General features: G+C 41.5%; 1 protein-coding gene across 1 annotated transcript; it reads right to left on the bottom strand.

Moving 5' to 3' along the window:
- Window positions 1–555, bottom strand: LOC111212500. The gene has a single exon (XM_022714053.1). The coding sequence runs from the start codon at window positions 553–555 to the stop codon at window positions 1–3; it is 555 nt and encodes a 184-aa protein (XP_022569774.1).
- Window positions 556–19752: the final 19197 nt, after the last annotated feature.

Here is a 19752-nt window from a genome sequence, read left to right as displayed (position 1 = left end):
TTAAGCATCATTGAAACGAAGGATACTCCCATAGATCGGTTTCGTAACAGAGTTTAATATCCAGGATTTAACCATACTGTTGCATCTTGACCAAATACGGAAATGAGGATGCGATTCAATAGGTCTTGGAAGAGATCCATCAACGAAAGCAATCTTGTTCTTAGCATCTAACGCAATGGTGATAGCAATATTCCAGGTATTGTAGTTAGATCCATCTAATACTTCAGAAATCAATGAAGTTCCTGGATTATCACCATAAGCCAAGAAATACTGAGAGTATTGAATACCATCAAAGTTGAAGACCTGACCATTCTGAATAGAGAAGTCCGGGATTGAGTTTGTTGTTGACGACGGAATGCTCGATTGATTCTGAAACGGAATGTTAGATGACGACAGAATAGTCGTTGGATTATGAATCAGAAGAGTTAACGACGATGGATCAGTCGAGTTGTTCACCGGAATAGGTTGAACAATCGCAGATCTCGTCGGAGATGACGATTTAGCTGCAGACGAAGGACGACCAACGCGACGGGATGATCGACGAAGAGTAACCATTGTGAAATGAAGATCCGATCAATCGGAAGCTGATTCCGATCGAATCGAAGGAAAAAGAAGAAGATCGAAGCTCAGGATCGTGATTGTTGAACGTATGGTTCAACGCTCTGATACCATGTTACTTGAATAAACGAGAGAGAAAGTTTGTTACATGATGATGAACTTTTCTTCTTATTCAAGTTAATCTTATCTGTTACAACGTCTTTCTCTTTATATAGAAAGAGTAAGACTTAACCGGAATATGCTAAGTATAAACCATTGTAAACCAAAGTAAACCATTACTCTAATAGACTTTGTTTCGGACTTTTCTTTGCTACGAAAGAAATAACTAAAACGTATAAATGTTGCATAGATTTTCAGAGATCGATAGAAAAATAATGAACAAAAGCTTACCCGAGTGATTGATGATGACTCTGAGTGCTTTATACAACATCATGTCTTTTTACAACAATAAAATCAAATAATCAAGTTTAATAAAAAAACTAAAGTTACATCACAAAATCTTTAAAAAGAAATATTTTGGTTTTAGAATCAAATTTTATAGATATTTATGTTTAGTGCTTTTAAAACTTTGAAATAATTTTACAACAGTAAAATCTAAAGCCAAAGTCGCAAAATTTACAATTTAAATTTAAAGCACAAAACTAAAAGCTACATCCTCTATCAATCAAGCCCTATATCTTTGTAATTGTCTTTATAAGGGGTATCCAAAGATATTGGGGTTCATTGGTATAGGTTGCAGGAGTTATGGACAACCACTTTACTTTCTACAGTACTCTTTTAAAACAATCGTGCTTTTATTTTTAAAACTGAATCTAGAGCCAAAATATTATAAAAATAAATATGTTAGCTTTAGAAAACATTTTCTCTAGAGTTTTTATTCAGTGTTCTGGAAAAAAATTTACAGCAAAACAAATTAAATCCAAAACAAAAAATCTAAAATTTAAATCATAAAGCAAAAAACTTAAAGCCACAATTTTGACCAATCAAACTCTGATGGTGATTGGTTAATGTTTTGTAGATACTACCCACAGCTTTATTATGGAGTGGCTTGTGACATAGGGTCACTTCAAGTTTTTAATTGGCCAAGTGGGTCGCTGGAAGTTTTTCTTGTCGAAACGGGCCGCTAGGAGAAGAGAAATAAATCGGTGACGAATTAGGCGTTATGACCCGTGATGTTCTGGGCCGTGACCCATGAAACTCTTGAAAGTGACCCAGACCAAACGACCCTAAGACTTAGCGACCCAAGCGGCCCAGAAGGTTTTCGCACGTGTGAGTTCGAGATTTAGTTATTTTTTTTTTGGGTGACCGGTAGCAAAGGTTAAAGGTAATATTAACCATTCATTTTCCCGCCGTTCAATGTTTTCTGATATTTGTGGTAATATTAATTATACTAATATGTTATAAAACGCTAACTGGGTAATGGTGAGAAGCAGCTAAGAACTGGTGTATAACTAAAAGAAGCAACCCTACGATAAGAAGATATTCCCATCCTCTGAGGCCGTCGATGCTTATCCACCGTAACTGAAAAGGATGGAAACAATTAGCGGTGGTCGGAACGTCAGGTCAAGTAGTGGTGGCACAGGCAGTAAGGAAATCAGGACCAACACCGGCGAAGGTACAGAGTTTGAGCTCTAAGTTTCTGTATTTGTTTTTACAATTGTGTGCTTCCTCTATTTGGCAAATGACACTAACGGGTGCTCATGCTTGGACCGTAGGTCTGTGTAATTCTTGCATTGTGGTTATGGCTGGGAGGTGGACAATGTTTGACAATGGAGCTTGGGATTTCAAGATAGACAATGATAGAATGGGTAGAGCCGTCGATTCGTCCAGAATTAGAGGTGCTGAGGAGTTAAAAACGTGTATTCTAGCTGCGTATGGGCTTTTGGGAAGGGAAGTGTTAGCCGAGATGTCGTATTGGCTGAATGATGGAGAGAGTGAAATGGTGGGCCTAGTGGCTTCTCCTGTCGAGATAGCAACGGACAAAGATTTCAGGATTTTCAAGGCGCTTCACCGGGCAGACAAATCCGTCAATCTCTTCGTAACATTAAGAGAAAGTGTTGGAGGAGAAATGATATTTCTAAGGTCGGAACGAGTAATACGGGTCCAAATGAATGCACCCGTTTGACCTCCTGATGAAGATGTTGCTTTTTTGATGGAAGTTCAGCAAATCGAAGAACGTTACAAACGCAACTCTCAGTCTGGCGGCATGGTTACGACGTCAAAGGACCAAGACAAAAGCGGAGAAACTCTTGACGACGGGAGTGGGGCTAATTCAGAGAATTGCGAGCAAGAAAAGGGGAATGTTTGTGGAGATGACTTGGCAGTGGATAATAGAGAGAATAAGGAAGGCAAAGTCGAAGAAGGAGGCGCAGTAAAAACGGTGTCAGATAATCTGCCTCAACAAATCTGTCTCATAGAAGATACGAGAACGCTAAGTGTTGAACAGGTCTCAGTGGAGAATGGAAATAATGGAGGAGCTCACGAAGATGTTGCTGCAGAAGATGAAGGCGATGATAGCGATTACGACTACAATGGCTGGCATGATTATTGTAGAAACGATTACGTGACGGACGACGACGACGATTTTGTAGAAGGTCCAGGCAAAGGAAGAAGTGGTGGACAGTCTGGTGGGAAGGGTATTCGGCGTCCTGGCGGTATTGGTGGCACAGGGGCTGAAAAATCGGCGTGTGGTAAGAAGCAACGATCACGTGGAGGTGGATATAAATCCAAAAATAACGATTCTTCTGTGGAAATCACCGATTTAGCAAGAGATCTTGGATCACCCTCCAGATTGGACACAGAAGTAACAGAGACCGAGGTAGGTGTTGATGTTGTTCTTGTGACGCCCCCTCAATCTAAAAACAAACACACTCGGGTGACTGAAGATAATGATGATGATGTTGTTGTTGACACTCCTATTCCCCAGCCGGCCGCATTTCAGGGTGAAGAAGTATTGACGAAAGCCGGAAATAATGTGAGTGGTACTCCTACAGACGTTGGTTGTGCGCCCAATCAAGCAACAGAGGCCGTTGAAAGTGGTGACATATGTCTCGAAACTCCCCCAGAACAATATAACACGCACAACCGTGAGCTCGAAGATGAGGACGATGTTGATCCTCCTGTCACCGCAACTAGACAAGTTCAGGGTGGAGAAGCATTCATGAAAGGCATACAAGTACCAGATATGTATGGATATAATGATGTAGATGGTGTGTATAATGAAATGGATGGAAGCAGCTGCAACCCTCTTGACATTGACTTCAGCAAGGAGGACTCTGACATATCCGTGGGAAGGACGTTCAAGCACAAAGCGGAGTTCAAGTTGACGTTGGTAATCTACGCAATTGCTAAGGTGTGCACGTTTAAGCTCAGGCATTGCAAACGCCGACTGACGGCGAAATGCTACGAAAAAGAATGCAAGTGGAGAGTAGTGACTATTCAACTCGGTGATTCTCCAACTTATCTGGTTAAAAAGGCAATTCTGAATCATGTATGTGTAGCCGACGTTAGAGGGAAGTATAAAAAACATGGTGCAGCCAAAGTGCTTGCAGCTCTATTGCGTTCGAAATACGAGAGGCTCTACTCTGGGCCGCGTGCTATGGAACTTCCGGAAATGTTGCAAACGGAATTCAACTATACATGCTCATACTGGAAAGCTTGGAAAGCGAAAGAACTAGCGATTGCATCTGCGCAAGGAACAGAGGAGGATTCATACAAGATGCTACCACATTACTTCCATGTACTCAAGCTAGCAAATCCTGGAACAATCACCGATATTAAAACAGAAAAAGACAAAGAAGGAAAAACAAGGTTTAAGTATGCGTTCATGTCCCTGAAAGCATGCATCGATGGATGGAAGTACCTGAGGAAGGTGCTAGTGGTGGACGGCACCACATGTTTTGAAAGTACAAAGGTGTTTTGCTAAGTGCCAGCGGACAAGATGCTAACAGCCGCGTATTCCCGATTGCTTTCGCAGTAGTGGAAAGCGAGAACACAGAATCTTGGACATGGTTTTTCGAGAGGTTATCTACTATTGTAGAGGATGGTTCTGATTTAAGTATAATATCAGATAGATGCGCAGCAATTTTCGCAGCGAAAGATAAATGGTACCCACGTGCACACCATGGTATTTGTCTCGTATACCTCCAGCGTAACGTTAATGATAAGTTTAAGGGGCTGCAACAGAAAGCAATGGTTGACAGAGCTGGGGATGTGTTCAGAGTTTTGGAGTTTAAGGAGATAATGGAGCTTATTAAACTGACGGATTGGAGATGTTAGGATTATTTGGAGAAGATCGACAAGAAGCTATGGACACGTTCACATTTCGAAGAGGAGAGATTTAACGTGATGACTTCTAACGCTGCTGAATCGTTGAATAATGCTCTTCTGCCCGCTCGTGATAGTCCTATAATGGCATTGTTCGAGTTTATTCGCCGGAAGCTGTGTACATGGTATGTGAGCAGACGCACCGAGATCAATAAGATGAAGGGAAATGTTCCAGATAATATTCAAAAGATACTGGTCGAACAGCTGGTGCTGTCAACGGGCCTTCTAGTTATGCTATGTTCGACTTGGTTATTCGAAGTTACGCACAGGCCAACTAATTTTGGTTTCACGGATGATCTGATAAACGAACTTGCACTTGCCTCGAATTCCAAAAGCTTGGTTTGCCATGCCGACATGCCATTGCTGCTGCTTCTTGCCGTAATATGCAGTACACCATGTTTGTTTGCAAACACCATCTCAAAGAGAGATGGGCTGAAACAGTTAGGGGTATCATACTTCCGGTTCCGGATCCAAAGGATGTTGAAGTGCCAGCCGAAATACTAACGGTTGATCTTTATCCACCAACGACCAAAAGAACGAAGGGAAGACCAGGAATCAAACGTAAACTGTCCGCAGGAGAGATACCGATAAGACTGTTGTGTTGACTTTGAACAATATTTTCAGTAACGTATAGTAAATTCTCCAATTATACCAACTTTATTGTTTACATCGGGGGGGAGTAAAAAACATAAGCCGAACAAGTGCTCAAACTGTTTTAAGGAAGGTCACAAAAGACCACTTGCAAGGAAGTTAAGCCCTGAATAGAGGATGTAGAAAGTCTGTATTTTGATAAAAACGACCAACCTCATTTTGGAATGTATTTTATTGTAGATCACCGATGAACCTGTGTTTGTTTGGATATGGTGTACGAAACTAGTGTTGAGGTGTATGGGTTTTTCGTACTAAATATATTATGGTTGTAGCACATATTTGTTGTACAGCTATAGTTGATCAATAGATGCATAACATTAATAACAAAAGTAGATATTATATCCAAATAAAGTAACAACACAGAGGGAAAAAAAAGTACTTAGTGTACTAGCCGAAAACAGAACTTGGAGTAGCATAGAGTTTGTCAAAAAACTGCAGACAGAAACCGAAGCTATTACATGTAAGTATAGTTATCAATCATCGGAATGGATACGACCTCTTCTCCCCCTACGTAGTGAAAGATCCGCCTCGAGTCCGCTAACATTTTGAGGCTGGCCAATTAGGGGTTCATCACCTGGAAGAGCCAAAATGTCCCTTTGAAGATTGAGAGTCTGATAGATCAAGTTGGGGAGAACAATTTTCTTGTCCGCATCAGACTGACGAGACATTTCGATGATCTGGTCATAAGCCAATCGACCAAAGACTATCGGCTTTTCTCTTACAAACGCGAAGAGAAAACGAAGACGCTTTTTTAGCATTGCAGCTACATGGAATCCAGGTAGCCAGTTTAACTCACACAGTTTGTAGAGGCAAAGATACTGTGGCAGGAGCTGTGTTAGGGAGAAAGGCTCCCAGTGAGTACAGCGACCACCGGTTAGGAACGCAATTGCCTGCGACAGATCACCATCCTCCCATGTGTGAGGTTGTTCCACAATTGGAGTCATAAATAGTTGATTAATCACAACGGGGTCGAAATCGAAACGGCATCCCCTGATATAAACGCCCGCGTCCGAACCGTATAGGTTAGAGATGCATTCTCTAACCACCCTTGGACAGAAAGGCCGCACATGCAAAACAATGTACATCCACCCAACATTTTCTACTATTGAGCGAGCCTCAGCAAATCCCGGATCATCTAACACTAACATCCCCTGGACTAAAAACCCTCGTAAGCAAAGTTGTTAATACTTACGGAAGCTTACTTCAGTTAAATGACGATTAGACCATGGGTTTGGCACCGGTGGGCCGGCGATAAAGTACCCCCGACTGGCTTGTAGCCGCGCTTCAAATGTCATAAAACGAAGTTCTTCCTCGGCCGGCTCAGGTGAGGAACTTGAGCGGTAATCTGAACTTGTGGTGATGTATTCACGACGGCTTCCCTGGGTGGAGGCAGATGACAAAGTCAACATTGTTAGGGTTTCAATTTTTTTTCTCAAATTAGATCTAGAAGATGAGTACGAAGGAGAAACAAATACAGTTTCCGAGAGGAGATAGTGGATTTCGAGCAGCGCACCCGTCAAGTCAGTCTGTCTTCCTCATTAATGAAAAAGGTGGATGAAGGGACCACTAACGCAACGAAAACATAATCTTTGGGCCATACGTGTTTAACCCCCAAATTAAGTTAGGCCCAAAACATAATCTTTGGGCCATACGTGTTTAACGTTGTATGTGGGATCCAATATACAACGGTTGTATAACACGAAACAGTGCCTAACATATAAATAGAACGAATGGTTCAGTTGTTTATGAACACACAACCTTAAAATGAAGCAAGGAGATTATACAGTTAGAGAATACAATACATTGTTCCTAAAATCCGGACTCCTTGAAATACACCAACAGGAGACCTTGGTAATGATGTATCGAGATGGTTTACGCGAGGAAATACGGGCAGAGCTTGGGGTTCACTTGTTCTCAACCATTGACGACATAATGCAGGCAGCTTTAGATGTTGAAGAGGGTGATGAATCTGATGAATCAAGGAACCGGTCGAAGGAGAAATCCCGAAGCGGAGAATGTGAGACGTCGGGTGATACCGATGGCTCTACAACCAAATCTGACGAATCGGGGAACCGGCCGAAGAAGAAAGCCCGAAACCGCCTTTACCTCATCGCCATTTCGGAAGAAAACGACGGGAAATGAAAAGCAATCATAATTAACTAAATATTTTGAAATCAATCATAATTAACCATATTACCGAGATGGGTATACCTGCATAGATTTCAATCATAAACCCGTACACCTGCCGCTCATATCCTTACATAACATACCTCTATCAAAATTAACCATATACTGGAATAAATATAATATATAAACACAAAAAAATAGTGTCTGCAATTTAGCTACACAATGAGTTGTACACCCTTTAGAATAAGTTGTACACGTTTAGTTATTTATAGTACGTGGTATACATGGATAGACTTTAATACGAAAGTCAAACGGAAACACAGTTTTAGTCCACAATAATATATCTGTACTCTTTCTGTTGTAAGACCGACGCATCATTCGGCCCAATGTAAGTGGTATTGAAGAAGGAAAGTTGGTGTAAACAATTGTCATACCCGTTAAACGGTTAACTGTCCTCATACCCGTTAAACGGTTAAGTATTTTCATCTTGCATCATTTCGTTTCGTCCCTATGATACTCCTTCGCTAGTCACATCATTTCATCTCTGTTTGTTATGCAAACCTCGATTATAAATTGGGTTGACCCTATTCGATTTTTGGAAGCAGTGACACATTCTTGTCGTAACTTATAAGCAGAAATCTCCTAAAAATGGAACAATTCCCTATACTCAGCCTCCCACCTGAGGTCCAGGGGTTAGTCGTTAAACGCGTGGCACATAACTCCTTCGAAGATCTTTTTAGACTCCGCGCTACTTGCAAGGCTATGCGTTCGTTGGCAGACGACGAAGACGTTTACGCTTCGTTTGATTTGTTTAAATACCCGTGGAGGCTTAACGGGTTCAGGCTCCGTTACCTATTGAGAAGATGCTATGCCCAGGGAAACCCAAGTACACTTTACATCAAGGGCGTTGAGTATTTTTACAGGCGAAATATGTACGTTGAGGGTCTTGATTTGATGAAGAGAGCAGCCGATGCTGGATTCGAGCGAGCCTCGTATACCTACGCCATGACAAGCAAATTATGGGATGATGATGGCGACCACTTCAGGGGATTTTTAAGAGACTACGTCGCTAAGATCGGACTGCTGGTAAGATCCTCGGCTGGATCGACTACTTCCACATAAGGAGGCACGTCTTTATATCAACAGTCGCATCGATATTTTACAGCTGTCCTTGTTCTCCTATATTGGAGGGACATTGGGCATTATGGGACATCGACAATAGGAAGGCTGAAGACATGTGTAACCGGTGCTTTTGGATAAAAGAGGTTGGTCTTTTTCTACGCGACTTCAAGGCATCCACCGGTCATCCAAACTTTGAAACGTGGCGTTAAGACTTGTTGGATGGTGGTAATCTTCATGCACACTACTCTATCCTACGTACACCGTTGTTAAATTGTAGCACACCAACAAATATTTCTAATCTTTCGACGAGAATACTATTATGTCAATTGAAATGTAGGATACTATTATGTCAATTGAAACGTTGGATACAATTACATCAATATAAAACTTGCACACCATATATAAAAGTTGCACACCATATGTCTGCCGGAATAGATACTACGAAATAGATGCAACAATATATTATATTAAAGTTTCTCAATAATTTCCTTGAGTTATGCAATCTCCTCAGTGTTTTTCTTCAAGACTTTCTCCATCTCGTGGATCTGATAACCAAGGTTTGCAATCTCACCGTCATTTTTTTGGGCATCTTCATCAATTCGATCGATCCGATATTCAACACGACCTAAGCTACGTATCCTGGATTCGTGGTCGTCAACTGTTTTCTTCAAACGTCGGGTTTCGTCTTCGATAGCGGCGGTCCATTCTTGCTTTCTGTGCAACCCGTCATTCTGGAAATAGGATTACAACTTACCTTTAAATCTTTGGAAGCAAAGCCAACAATTACATAAAAGATTACAACTCACCTTGAAATCTTTGCATACAAAGTATTTCTTCGGAATGGCTGCCGCTTCTGTAGAGATCTGAATGATAATTGCGCTTCTGCAAGGACAACGATCCGGGATTCCAAAGTTGGAGTCGTTCACAGCGTAAAGCATGTCCACATACGAGGCACCATCCGAGCTGCTGGAAGTCGACATCGAGGGAATTTTGCTGGTAAAGGAGAAAGGGAGATGTTATTAGGTCGAAGTTGGATAAAGGAGAAAGGGAGATATTATTAGGTCGAAGTTGGAGAAAGTGCTCGTCACTGTGCACTTTATTTCAAAATTTAAATTAAAGTAAATTCAAATTTCGGTCCGGGTTGCCCAAAAATCCAGCCCAGTCCAAACCCTAAATCCGACCCATTTACATTTTTTCCCAAAATTCTTTTCTCCAATTCGATTTCAGTCCTTTTTTGGTGTTCATTATTGTTCTCCAACTGGGAAGAGATATGGAATTCGGTGGCAGATCGAGCTATAAGGGAAAGGCAAAGGGAAAGGGTAATGAAACCGATGTGCGTTGTTTCTGTGCGTTGCCGGCGAAGAAATGTAAATCTTGGACAGACAAAAATCCTGGTCGGAAGTTCTACGACTGTGAACGCTGGAAGGTAGAATAGTAGTATTGTGTTGTTATTTATCGAAGGGGTTTTCATTTCGTTTATCTTGTAGAGTCCACTTGATTGTGGGTTTTTCCAATGTATCGATGAGGAAGAACCTTTCGGATGGCAAAAGCAAGCTCTGATTGAAGCTAGAGACGAAATTTCTGAACAAAAGCGGACTATCATGGAATTGAAGAAGACCATCTCGCACCTCCAGAGTGATTTGGGCAAAAATGAAGAAATAGAGGAAGACATCATTAACGGGTTTCTAAATATGTGAAGAGATGTTTAATTTGTCCTGCAAGCTTGTATTTTGGTATCTCAACATCTGCTGTAAACGTGTTATAACCTATGAATTAGTTATGAATTAGTTATTTAAATTTGCAAAGGTATTGTTCCAACAGAAATTATATGTAGTATTGGGATCGAGGAACTACATTTGGGAGGAACGGCAGATGTTAAAACATAAATGACATAGGAGAAAACCAGAGAGATTTCCCTGTCAATAATATTTAAAGGATGTTTGCAATGTTGACGCAAATCCAAAATAGCCTGCAGTTTTTGAAATCACCTTCTAAGTTGTCTGCGTAATCATGGCCATACACGCACATGGGTGTCTTGATAACGCCATCATCCGGGAACTTGAAAGATTCCCCATATTTGTTGCAGTTCAGGTCTTCCGCTCCAAAGGCTTTCAATTGATTCTCTATGGATTCTCCCATTTCACAAGTATCATCCGATCGAAGGTCATGGTGATATGCTGCGAACAGCTGAAACACTTTGCTCGCTTCCTTGTCGTTGCCAAGACAAACATTGAAGACGGCTAGGGTTGAGAATACATGCATTGGGACATTTGGTTCCAATATTTTAATACTCTCCTCAAGTCATGTGCTTGGTGCTGTAAGGAGACCTTCATAGTAGATTGCCTTTCTGTTGCCAGCACTGACACACTTGAGATGAAACTCCCGGAACTGACAACCTTGGCGTATTTGACATGTGACGAACCCGTCCTCCATTTCACTAACATCGCATTTCTTCAAGACTGAGGGCTCGTGTGCGAGGGCGTAACCGCGTTTTCCAGCCCGCAGAAAAAGGCCAAGATTGTAAAATGATTCCTCTCCGACAAGCACAATGATTTTGCACACAATTTCCTGGGGAAGATTTGGGAGTACGTGAGCTTCCATACTATTGGGGTCACTTGTGGGAGTTTTTTTGTGGTCTGTTTTATGGTTGGTATGAGAGGGATTATAGAAATTTAATAGACAGGTTTGTAGAGAAAACGTGTGAGGTTAATACGAGAATTTATTGTCCCACCTACATTTGAAACCTAACACTGTCAAATCATGTTTTAAAGGGTCAATAAAAAATTCATTATTTCGTTTGTCTCGGTATAGGGTCAATGCGTCTCCTCAATATAATGACTTATACGGGCGTGACCATCGTAAATAGACAACCCTTCGCTTGCCGCCGTCCGCTCACTATAATTACTGAATTTTGGACATCATTTGCACAACGTTGAAAACACAATCTGGCTATAATGGCAGAGACGACTTTTCTAGATCTCCCTTCAGAAATCCAACAATTGATTGTCTCCTGCGTCGCAAAAAATTCCTTTCAAGATCTGTATAGACTCAGATCTACTTGTAAGTCAATGCGTACGCTGGCAGACACGCCTGACGTCTATTCTTCGTTTGATCTGTATAAATACCCTTGGTGGACAGGCTTGAGTGATACGTTGTTGAGAAGATGCTACGATGTCAGAAACCCAAGTATTCTTTACATCAAGGGTGTTGAGTATTTCTACGCCCTACAACGCCACGAAGAAGGTCTTGCTTTGATGAAGAGAGCAGCGGATGCTGGATACGAACGAGCGTTGTATACCTATGCAATGACTCGCAAACTCTACTGGGATGATGAGGAATACTTCGCTAGTTTTACGAGAGAAGCAGTTGGTACAATTGGATGGCTTGTTAGAATGTATGATGTTCCGTGGGTGCCGGTCGTTAACGAGGGGTTCTTAACAAAGAAGTTCATGTTCATGTCAACAGATCAACCCTTGTTTTATAATTGCCCATGTGCACCTACGTTGGATTTCGATTGGGATCTGTGGCAGATGGAGTTAAGCAAGACTGAAGACATGTGTAACCGATGCTTCTGGATAAAAGAGGTTGGTCTTTTCCTCCGAGATTTTCGTTGCGCCACGAGTTTCCGGCCCTTCGACAGTTGGCAGTAATTATTATTAGTTGTAATGCATTTACCACATTAAGCATTGTTCTAATTCCGTTGTCGAGTATATCATTAGCTGTTATTTTGGAAAGTGACGTATACCATCAAAGCTAAGGAGACAAACTCCAACATCGGTTTATCGTTTCTTTACTCATACAGTTATCATGAAAAGATAAGACTCGGTGTACAACATTAAAACAATGGTGTACACGATTTATAAACCAAACAATGCGTTTTACATAATATAATACAACAACCGTTACAAGGTCTAAGAAAGTCAATACATATGGTTGATATGAATTCACTACAAGAAAACACATGCTTAACGACGAAAATTAACGAGGAAAAACAATCCTCGTAAATTTGCGTCGAGTTTACGACGAATTTACGTGAAAAACTAAAGTCATCGTTATTTCCTCGTAACGTAACGACAAAACTGTTTCGTCGTAAAGTGAATGTAACTTTACGAGTATTTTACGAGGAAAAACTATTTCCTCGTAAATACGACGTAAACTTTGCGTGGTATTTACGAGGGAATAGTTTACGTGTATTTAGCGAGGAAATTTTTGAATCCACCAACTTTATAGGTGTTACACGTTTTTTTTGCCCACCTAATTAATTTTCGTCGTAAATTCATAGCAAAATTACAACTACCAGATTCGAATTTTCCTATAAATATGGATGTTTAAACATCATTTTAAACACACCAACAACAAAAAACGTGAAAGAAAAAAAAATGGCTGGCTCCGGGAATATTTACGAGTTGCGGAAGTGGATGTATATGCATAGAGATGCTAACGGGAGAGTGACGAAAGAATACCTTGCGGGTCTGGAGACATTTATGCATCAAGCAGATTCAACACCGCTCGCCCAAGAAAGTGGTAAGATGTTCTGTCCTTGTCGGAAATGCAACAATTCGAAACTGGCAAACCGTGAAAATGTTTGGAAGCATTTAATAAATAGAGGTTTCACGGCAAATTACTATATCTGGTTTCAACATGGAGAAGGTTTTAATTATGATCAGAATGAAGCTAGTAGTAGTAATAGCAATTTTCAGGAAAAAGAACCGGTTGATCATCATTTGCATAATGAACATAGTTACCAGCAAGAGGAGATGGTAGATTATGATAGGGTTCATGATATGGTAGCTGATGCATTCGTAGCTCATGATGGAGATGAAGAACCTAATATAGATGCAAAAAAGTTTTACGAAATGTTAAACGCGGCGAATCAACCACTTTACAGTGGTTGTAGAGAAGGTCTCTCTAAATTGTCGTTAGCTGCTAGAATGATGAATATTAAAACTGATCACAATCTACCTGAAAGTTGCATGAACGAATGGGCGGACTTGTTTAAAGAGTATTTGCCGGAAGACAATGTGTCTGCTGATTCTTATTATGAGATTCAGAAACTGGTTTATAGTCTTGGGTTGCCTTCGGAGATGATAGATGTTTGCATCGACAACTGCATGATCTATTGGGGAGATGATGAGAAGCTAGAAGAATGTCGATTCTGCAAGAAGCCACGATTCAAGCCGCAAGGACGGGGACGTAATAGGGTACCGTACCAAAGGATGTGGTACCTACCAATTACAGACAGATTGAAAAGATTGTATCAATCAGAGCAGACTGCTGGAAAGATGAGATGGCATGCCGAGCATACTCAGACGGATGGTGAGATGACTCATCCATCAGATGCAAGAGCCTGGAAACATTTCAACAAAGTACATCCAGATTTCGCTAGCAATATCCGGAATGTGTATCTCGGATTATGCACAGATGGATTTAGTCCGTTCGGAATGTCAGGGAGACAATATTCATTGTGGCCAGTCTTTCTTACTCCATACAACCTGCCACCGGAGATGTGCATGCAACGGGAGTTACTATTCTTGACCATATTAATACCTGGTCCGAACCATCCAAAAAGGTCCCTGGATGTTTTCCTACAACCACTGATAAAAGAGTTGAAGGATTTGTGGTCAACAGGGGTGAGGACGTATGACTGTTCAACGAAGACGAATTTTACGATGCGAGCGATGCTTTTGTGGACCATAAGTGATTTCCCTGCCTATGGGATGTTGTCTGGATGGACTACACATGGGAGATTAGCTTGTCCATATTGTAATGGAACGACAGATGCGTTTCAACTGAAGAATGGTAGGAAGACAAGTTGGTTTGATTGTCACCGTCGATTTCTTCCCATTGGCCATCCTTACCGAAGAAACAAGAATTTGTTTAGGCACAAAAGGGTTGTGAGAGACACTCCTCCTCCATATCTAACTGGAGAACAAATTGAAGCGCAAATCGACTACTACGGAGCTAACGAAACAGTTCGTTGGGGTGGTAATTGGCATGTCCCTCGTAATATGCCAGATTCTTACGGTGTTCATCACAACTGGCACAAGAAGAGTATATTTTGGGAGTTGCCATATTGGAAGGATCTTCTTCTGCGCCACAACCTCGATGTGATGCATATAGAGAAGAATTTCTTTGAGAACATCATGAATACAATATTGAATGTCCCAGGGAAGACAAAAGACAACATAAAATCGAGGTTGGACTTGCCGGATATTTGCTCAAGAAGCGAGTTACATATTAAAAGCAATGGACAAGTTCCCGTTCCGATATTCAGATTATCTTCAGAAAAAAAGTCGGTGTTGTTCAACTGGGTGGCATCAGAAGTGAAGTTCCCCGATGGGTATGTTTCGAATCTCTCTAGATGTGTTGAAAAGGGTCAAAAGTTCTCCGGGATGAAGAGTCATGATTGTCATGTATTTATGCAACGACTACTGCCCTTTGCATTTGCGGAGCTACTTCCAACAAACGTACATGAAGCACTTGCAGGTACGTAGTGTATTATATCACAATAATTTACAAAATAATATATGACTAACAATGTGTTTAATTTTTTTTGAATATAAAAGGCATTGGAGCATTTTTCAGGGATCTGAGCACACGCACTCTTAAAGAAGAAGTTGTGGAACAGCTTCAGGAGAACATTCCCATCTTATTGTGCAACTTGGAGAAGATATTTCCTCCCGGATTTTTTGACGTCATGGAGCATCTAGCTGTCCACCTCCCATATGAGGCATTGCTTCGTGGACCTGTACATTACGGATGGATGTATCAGTATGAGCGAGCCATGAAATATTTGAAGGGAAAAGCAAAGAACCTCGCCAAAGTTGAAGGTTCTATAATTGCTGGAAGTTTGACGGAAGAAGTTTCTCACTTCACATCGTACTACTTTGCGTCAAAAGTACGTACACGGAGAAGAGCTCCAAGAAGATATGATGATGGTGGTGTTGCGCCAACATATGCAGTTGCTGGTGTTCCAGACATCTTTAGCCAGATTGGGCGACTCGGTGGGAAGTGTAAAGAGGTTTGGTGGTCGAGTGAAGAAGACGCTCATAGTGCACACACCTATATTCTACTCAATTGCGAAGATCCATTGATGCGTTATTTTGAAAGGTAACATATATTGACACTTCGAAACACATATAAGTATAATTAATTGTATAATTGCGAGAGATTCATTCCTATAAAATGTGATTTTACAGCCTATTTGTTTCTCAAGTCGAAGAAACATTTCCTGGTATATCCACAAGTGACGTAGACAAAAGGAAAGATCAACACTTCATTAAGTGGTTGCGGAATCAGGTATTAACTAAAACTTTTTTTCATACATTATCTGTATTTCATTAACATTCTCTTTATTTTTGCAGGTTGATTATGACGACGACGATGCAGATTATCCTAAGTGGTTACACGAAGTAATTCAATCTCCACTTGTAAAGGTCACCACATCACAGATGTATTTCACACGAGGCTATACTTTTCATACATATGACTATGGTAGACAGCGGGCGACCAGTAACTATGGAATATGTGTGAAAGGGGAAACAGATTTCTACGGGATCTTGACGGAGATTATTGAAGTCGAATTTCCAGGGATACTGAAGCTGAAATGCGTCCTCTTCAAATGTGAATGGTTCGACCCCGTCGTCAACAGAGGTGTTCGGTCTAACAAATTCGGTGTAGTTGATGTCAACGGTGGACGAAGGTACAACAAATTCGAGCCTTTCATCTTAGCTTCACAAGCAGACCAAGTTAGCTTCCTTCCATACCCTCGGATGAGAGATTCAGGTATAAATTGGTTAGCAGTGATCAAAGTTACACCTCGAGGACGAATCATCAGTGGAGAAGAACCACCATTGCAAGAAGAACAGATAAATGAAGTCGAGGAACCTGAACAAGAAATTGATGACATCCTTCTCATTGATCCGCATAATCACGAGTACGAAGATCTTACCGATGATGCCACAGACGAAGCTGTTGAAGACGAGTTTAATGAAAATGATGATGTTTCTAGTGATGACGAGAATGTCGATGTATCCGATTGATGTATTTGTTTTATGAATAAGATGAGGGAGTTTGTTTTATGAATAAGATAATGTGGGGTTTGTTTTATGAATAAGGTAATGCTGGGAGTTTGTTTTATGAATAAGCAAATGTGGGATATTGTGGTTTGGAATGGAAATAAAGATGGAGTTTGGAATATATGAAGTAGAAAATAAGGAATATGGGGTTTCGGGTTTTTGGTTTCGGGTTTGGGTTTTGGGTTTCGGGTTTGGGCTTTCGGGTTTCGGGGTTTGGGGTTCTAGGGATATATGAAGTAGAAAATTAAAGATGGGGGTTTGGAATATATGAAGTAGAAAATTAAAGATGGGGGTTTGGGTTTCGGGTTTCGGGTTTCGGGTTTCGGGTTTGGGGTTTCGGGTTTGGGGTTTCGGGTTTCGGGTTTGGGGTTTCGGGTTTAGGGTATGGGGTTTGGGGGTTGGGGTTTCGGGTTTCGGGTTTCTGATTCTAGGGATTTAAACATAACACTCGTTAATTCCACGTAAGCACAAATCGTCGTAAAGTCCACGCAGGATGAAATCGTCGTAAAGTCCACGCAGGATGAAATCGTCGTAAAGTCCACGCAGGATGAAATCGTCGTAAAGTCCACGTAAGACAACGAGGAAATAACGACGAAACCTAAAATTAAATATGGGGTTTGGGGTTCTAGGGATATATGAAGTAGAAAATTAAAGATGGGGGTTTGGAATATATGAAGTAGAAAATTAAAGATGGGGATTTGGGTTTCGGGTTTCGGGTTTGGGGTTTCGGGTTTGGGGTTTCGGGTTCCGGGTTTGGGGTTTCGGGTTTGGGGTTTCGGGTTTTGGGTTTCGGGTTTCGGGGTTGGGGTTTCGGGTTTCGGGTTTCGGGTTTCGGGTTTCGGGTTTCGGGTTTGGGGTTTGGAATATATGAAGTAGAAAATTAAAGATGGGGGTTTGGAATATATGAAGTAGAAAATAAGGAATATGGGGTTTGGGGTTTCGGGTTTGGGGTTTCGGGTTTCGGGTTTGGGGTTTCGGGTTTGGGGTTTCGGGTTTCGGGGTTGGGGTTTCGGGTTTCGGGTTTGGGGTTTCGGGTTTAGGGTATGGGGTTTGGGGGTTGGGGTTTCGGGTTTCGGGTTTCTGATTCTAGGGATTTAAACATAACACTCGTTAATTCCACGTAAGCACAAATCGTCGTAAAGTCCACGCAGGATGAAATCGTCGTAAAGTCCACGTAGCATAAAATCGTCGTAAAGTCCACGTAAGACAACGAGGAAATAACGACGAAACCTAAAATTAAATATGGGGTTTGGAATATATGAAGTAGAAAATTAAAGATGGGGGTTTGGAATATATGAAGTAGAAAATAAGGAATATGGGGTTTGGGGTTTCGGGTTTCGGGTTTCAGGTTTCGGGTTTGGGGTTTGGGGTTTCGGGTTTTAGGTTTCGGGTTTGGGGTTCTAGGGATATATGAAGTAGAAATTAAAGATGGGGGTTTGGAATATATGAAGTAGAAAATTAAAGATGGGGATTTGGGTTTCGGGTTTCGGGTTTCGGGTTTGGGGTTTCGGGTTCCGGGTTTGGGGTTTCGGGTTTCGGGTTTCGGGTTTCGGGGTTGGGGTTTCGGGTTTGGGGTTTCGAGTTTCGGGTTTCGGGTTTGGGGTTTCGGGTTTTGGGTTTCGGGTTTCGGGGTTGTGGTTTCGGGTTTCGGGTTTCGGGTTTCGGGTTTGGGGTTTGGAATATATGAAGTAGAAAATTAAAGATGGGGGTTTGGAATATATGAAGTAGAAAATAAGGAATATGGGGTTTGGGGTTTCGGGTTTGGGGTTTCGGGTTTCGGGTTTGGGGTTTGGGGTTTCGGGTTTCGGGGTTGGGGTTTCGGGTTTCGGGTTTGGGGTTTCGGGTTTGGGGTTTGGGGTTTGGGGTTTCGGGTTTCGGGTTTCGGGTTTGGGGTTCTAGGGATTTAAACATAACCCTCGTTAATTCCACGTAGGATGAAATCGTCGTAAAGACCACGTAAAAAGATTTAAACATAAATCACGTTAATTCCACGTAAGCAAAATCGTCGTAAAGTACACGTAAAGAAAAACACGGGCCTTTGTGATTCCTCGCCATTTCCTCGTAAAAAAAAACACGGGCCTTTGTAACTGCTCGCTATTTCGTCGTAAATTTACGACGAATTTGCGACGATATGTAATCTTATATATACACCCGACCGCTCACTCTTTCTTTCCTCTCTACTTCCTCTCTACTTCCTCTCCATTTCGTAGCAATGGTAAGCCTCTCTGATTCCTCTCTAATTTGGTTAGTTTAGGATATATTAGGTGGTTAGTATAGGGAATTTAGATAGGTTTGCGGATTTTATGTTATTTAGTGTTGATTAGGTGGATAATGTTGGAAAATATATTGTTGATGTTAATTTTAAAAATTTCATTTTTTTTTCCAGGTTCGAAAAGGAAGACTTACTGCCCATTACAGAGAGATCTTCGGTGAGCCGGGTAGTCGTTTAGACCCGGCCTCTTCTTCCGCTCCCAGTTCTTCGGGCCAGGAGACTGTCCCCGAGACTCAGTACACTCAGAGAGTCTCTGGGTCTACTTCTTCTAGTGCACCATCGGCTCCTCATGTGCCTCCTCCGATGCCTCCTCCTGTGCCTCCTCCGATGGCACCTCCGATGGTCGCTGATATTCATCCTGATCTGATGGTGCCTCCGAGTGCTCCTTACTCGCAGTACACGGTAGAGGACATTCTCAGTCTGCCAGGCAGAGAAGGTTTACCAGTCATCGACCCAGACCGACCGGACGGAACGTTGTGGTATGTTGCATTAATTTTTTTAATTCGTTTAAATATCTTTTATAACATTAAAAAATAATTTATATTTTAAATTTGTATTTTCCAGGTGGGGGGTTGACGGATGTCTTGCATCGGACGTAACCGACACGATCAAGGGTTA

This window comes from Brassica napus, chromosome C5 (assembly GCF_020379485.1).
Source record: "Brassica napus cultivar Da-Ae chromosome C5, Da-Ae, whole genome shotgun sequence".
Classification (NCBI taxonomy): domain Eukaryota; kingdom Viridiplantae; phylum Streptophyta; class Magnoliopsida; order Brassicales; family Brassicaceae; genus Brassica; species Brassica napus.
This window is presented reverse-complemented; position numbering and strand designations above follow the sequence as displayed.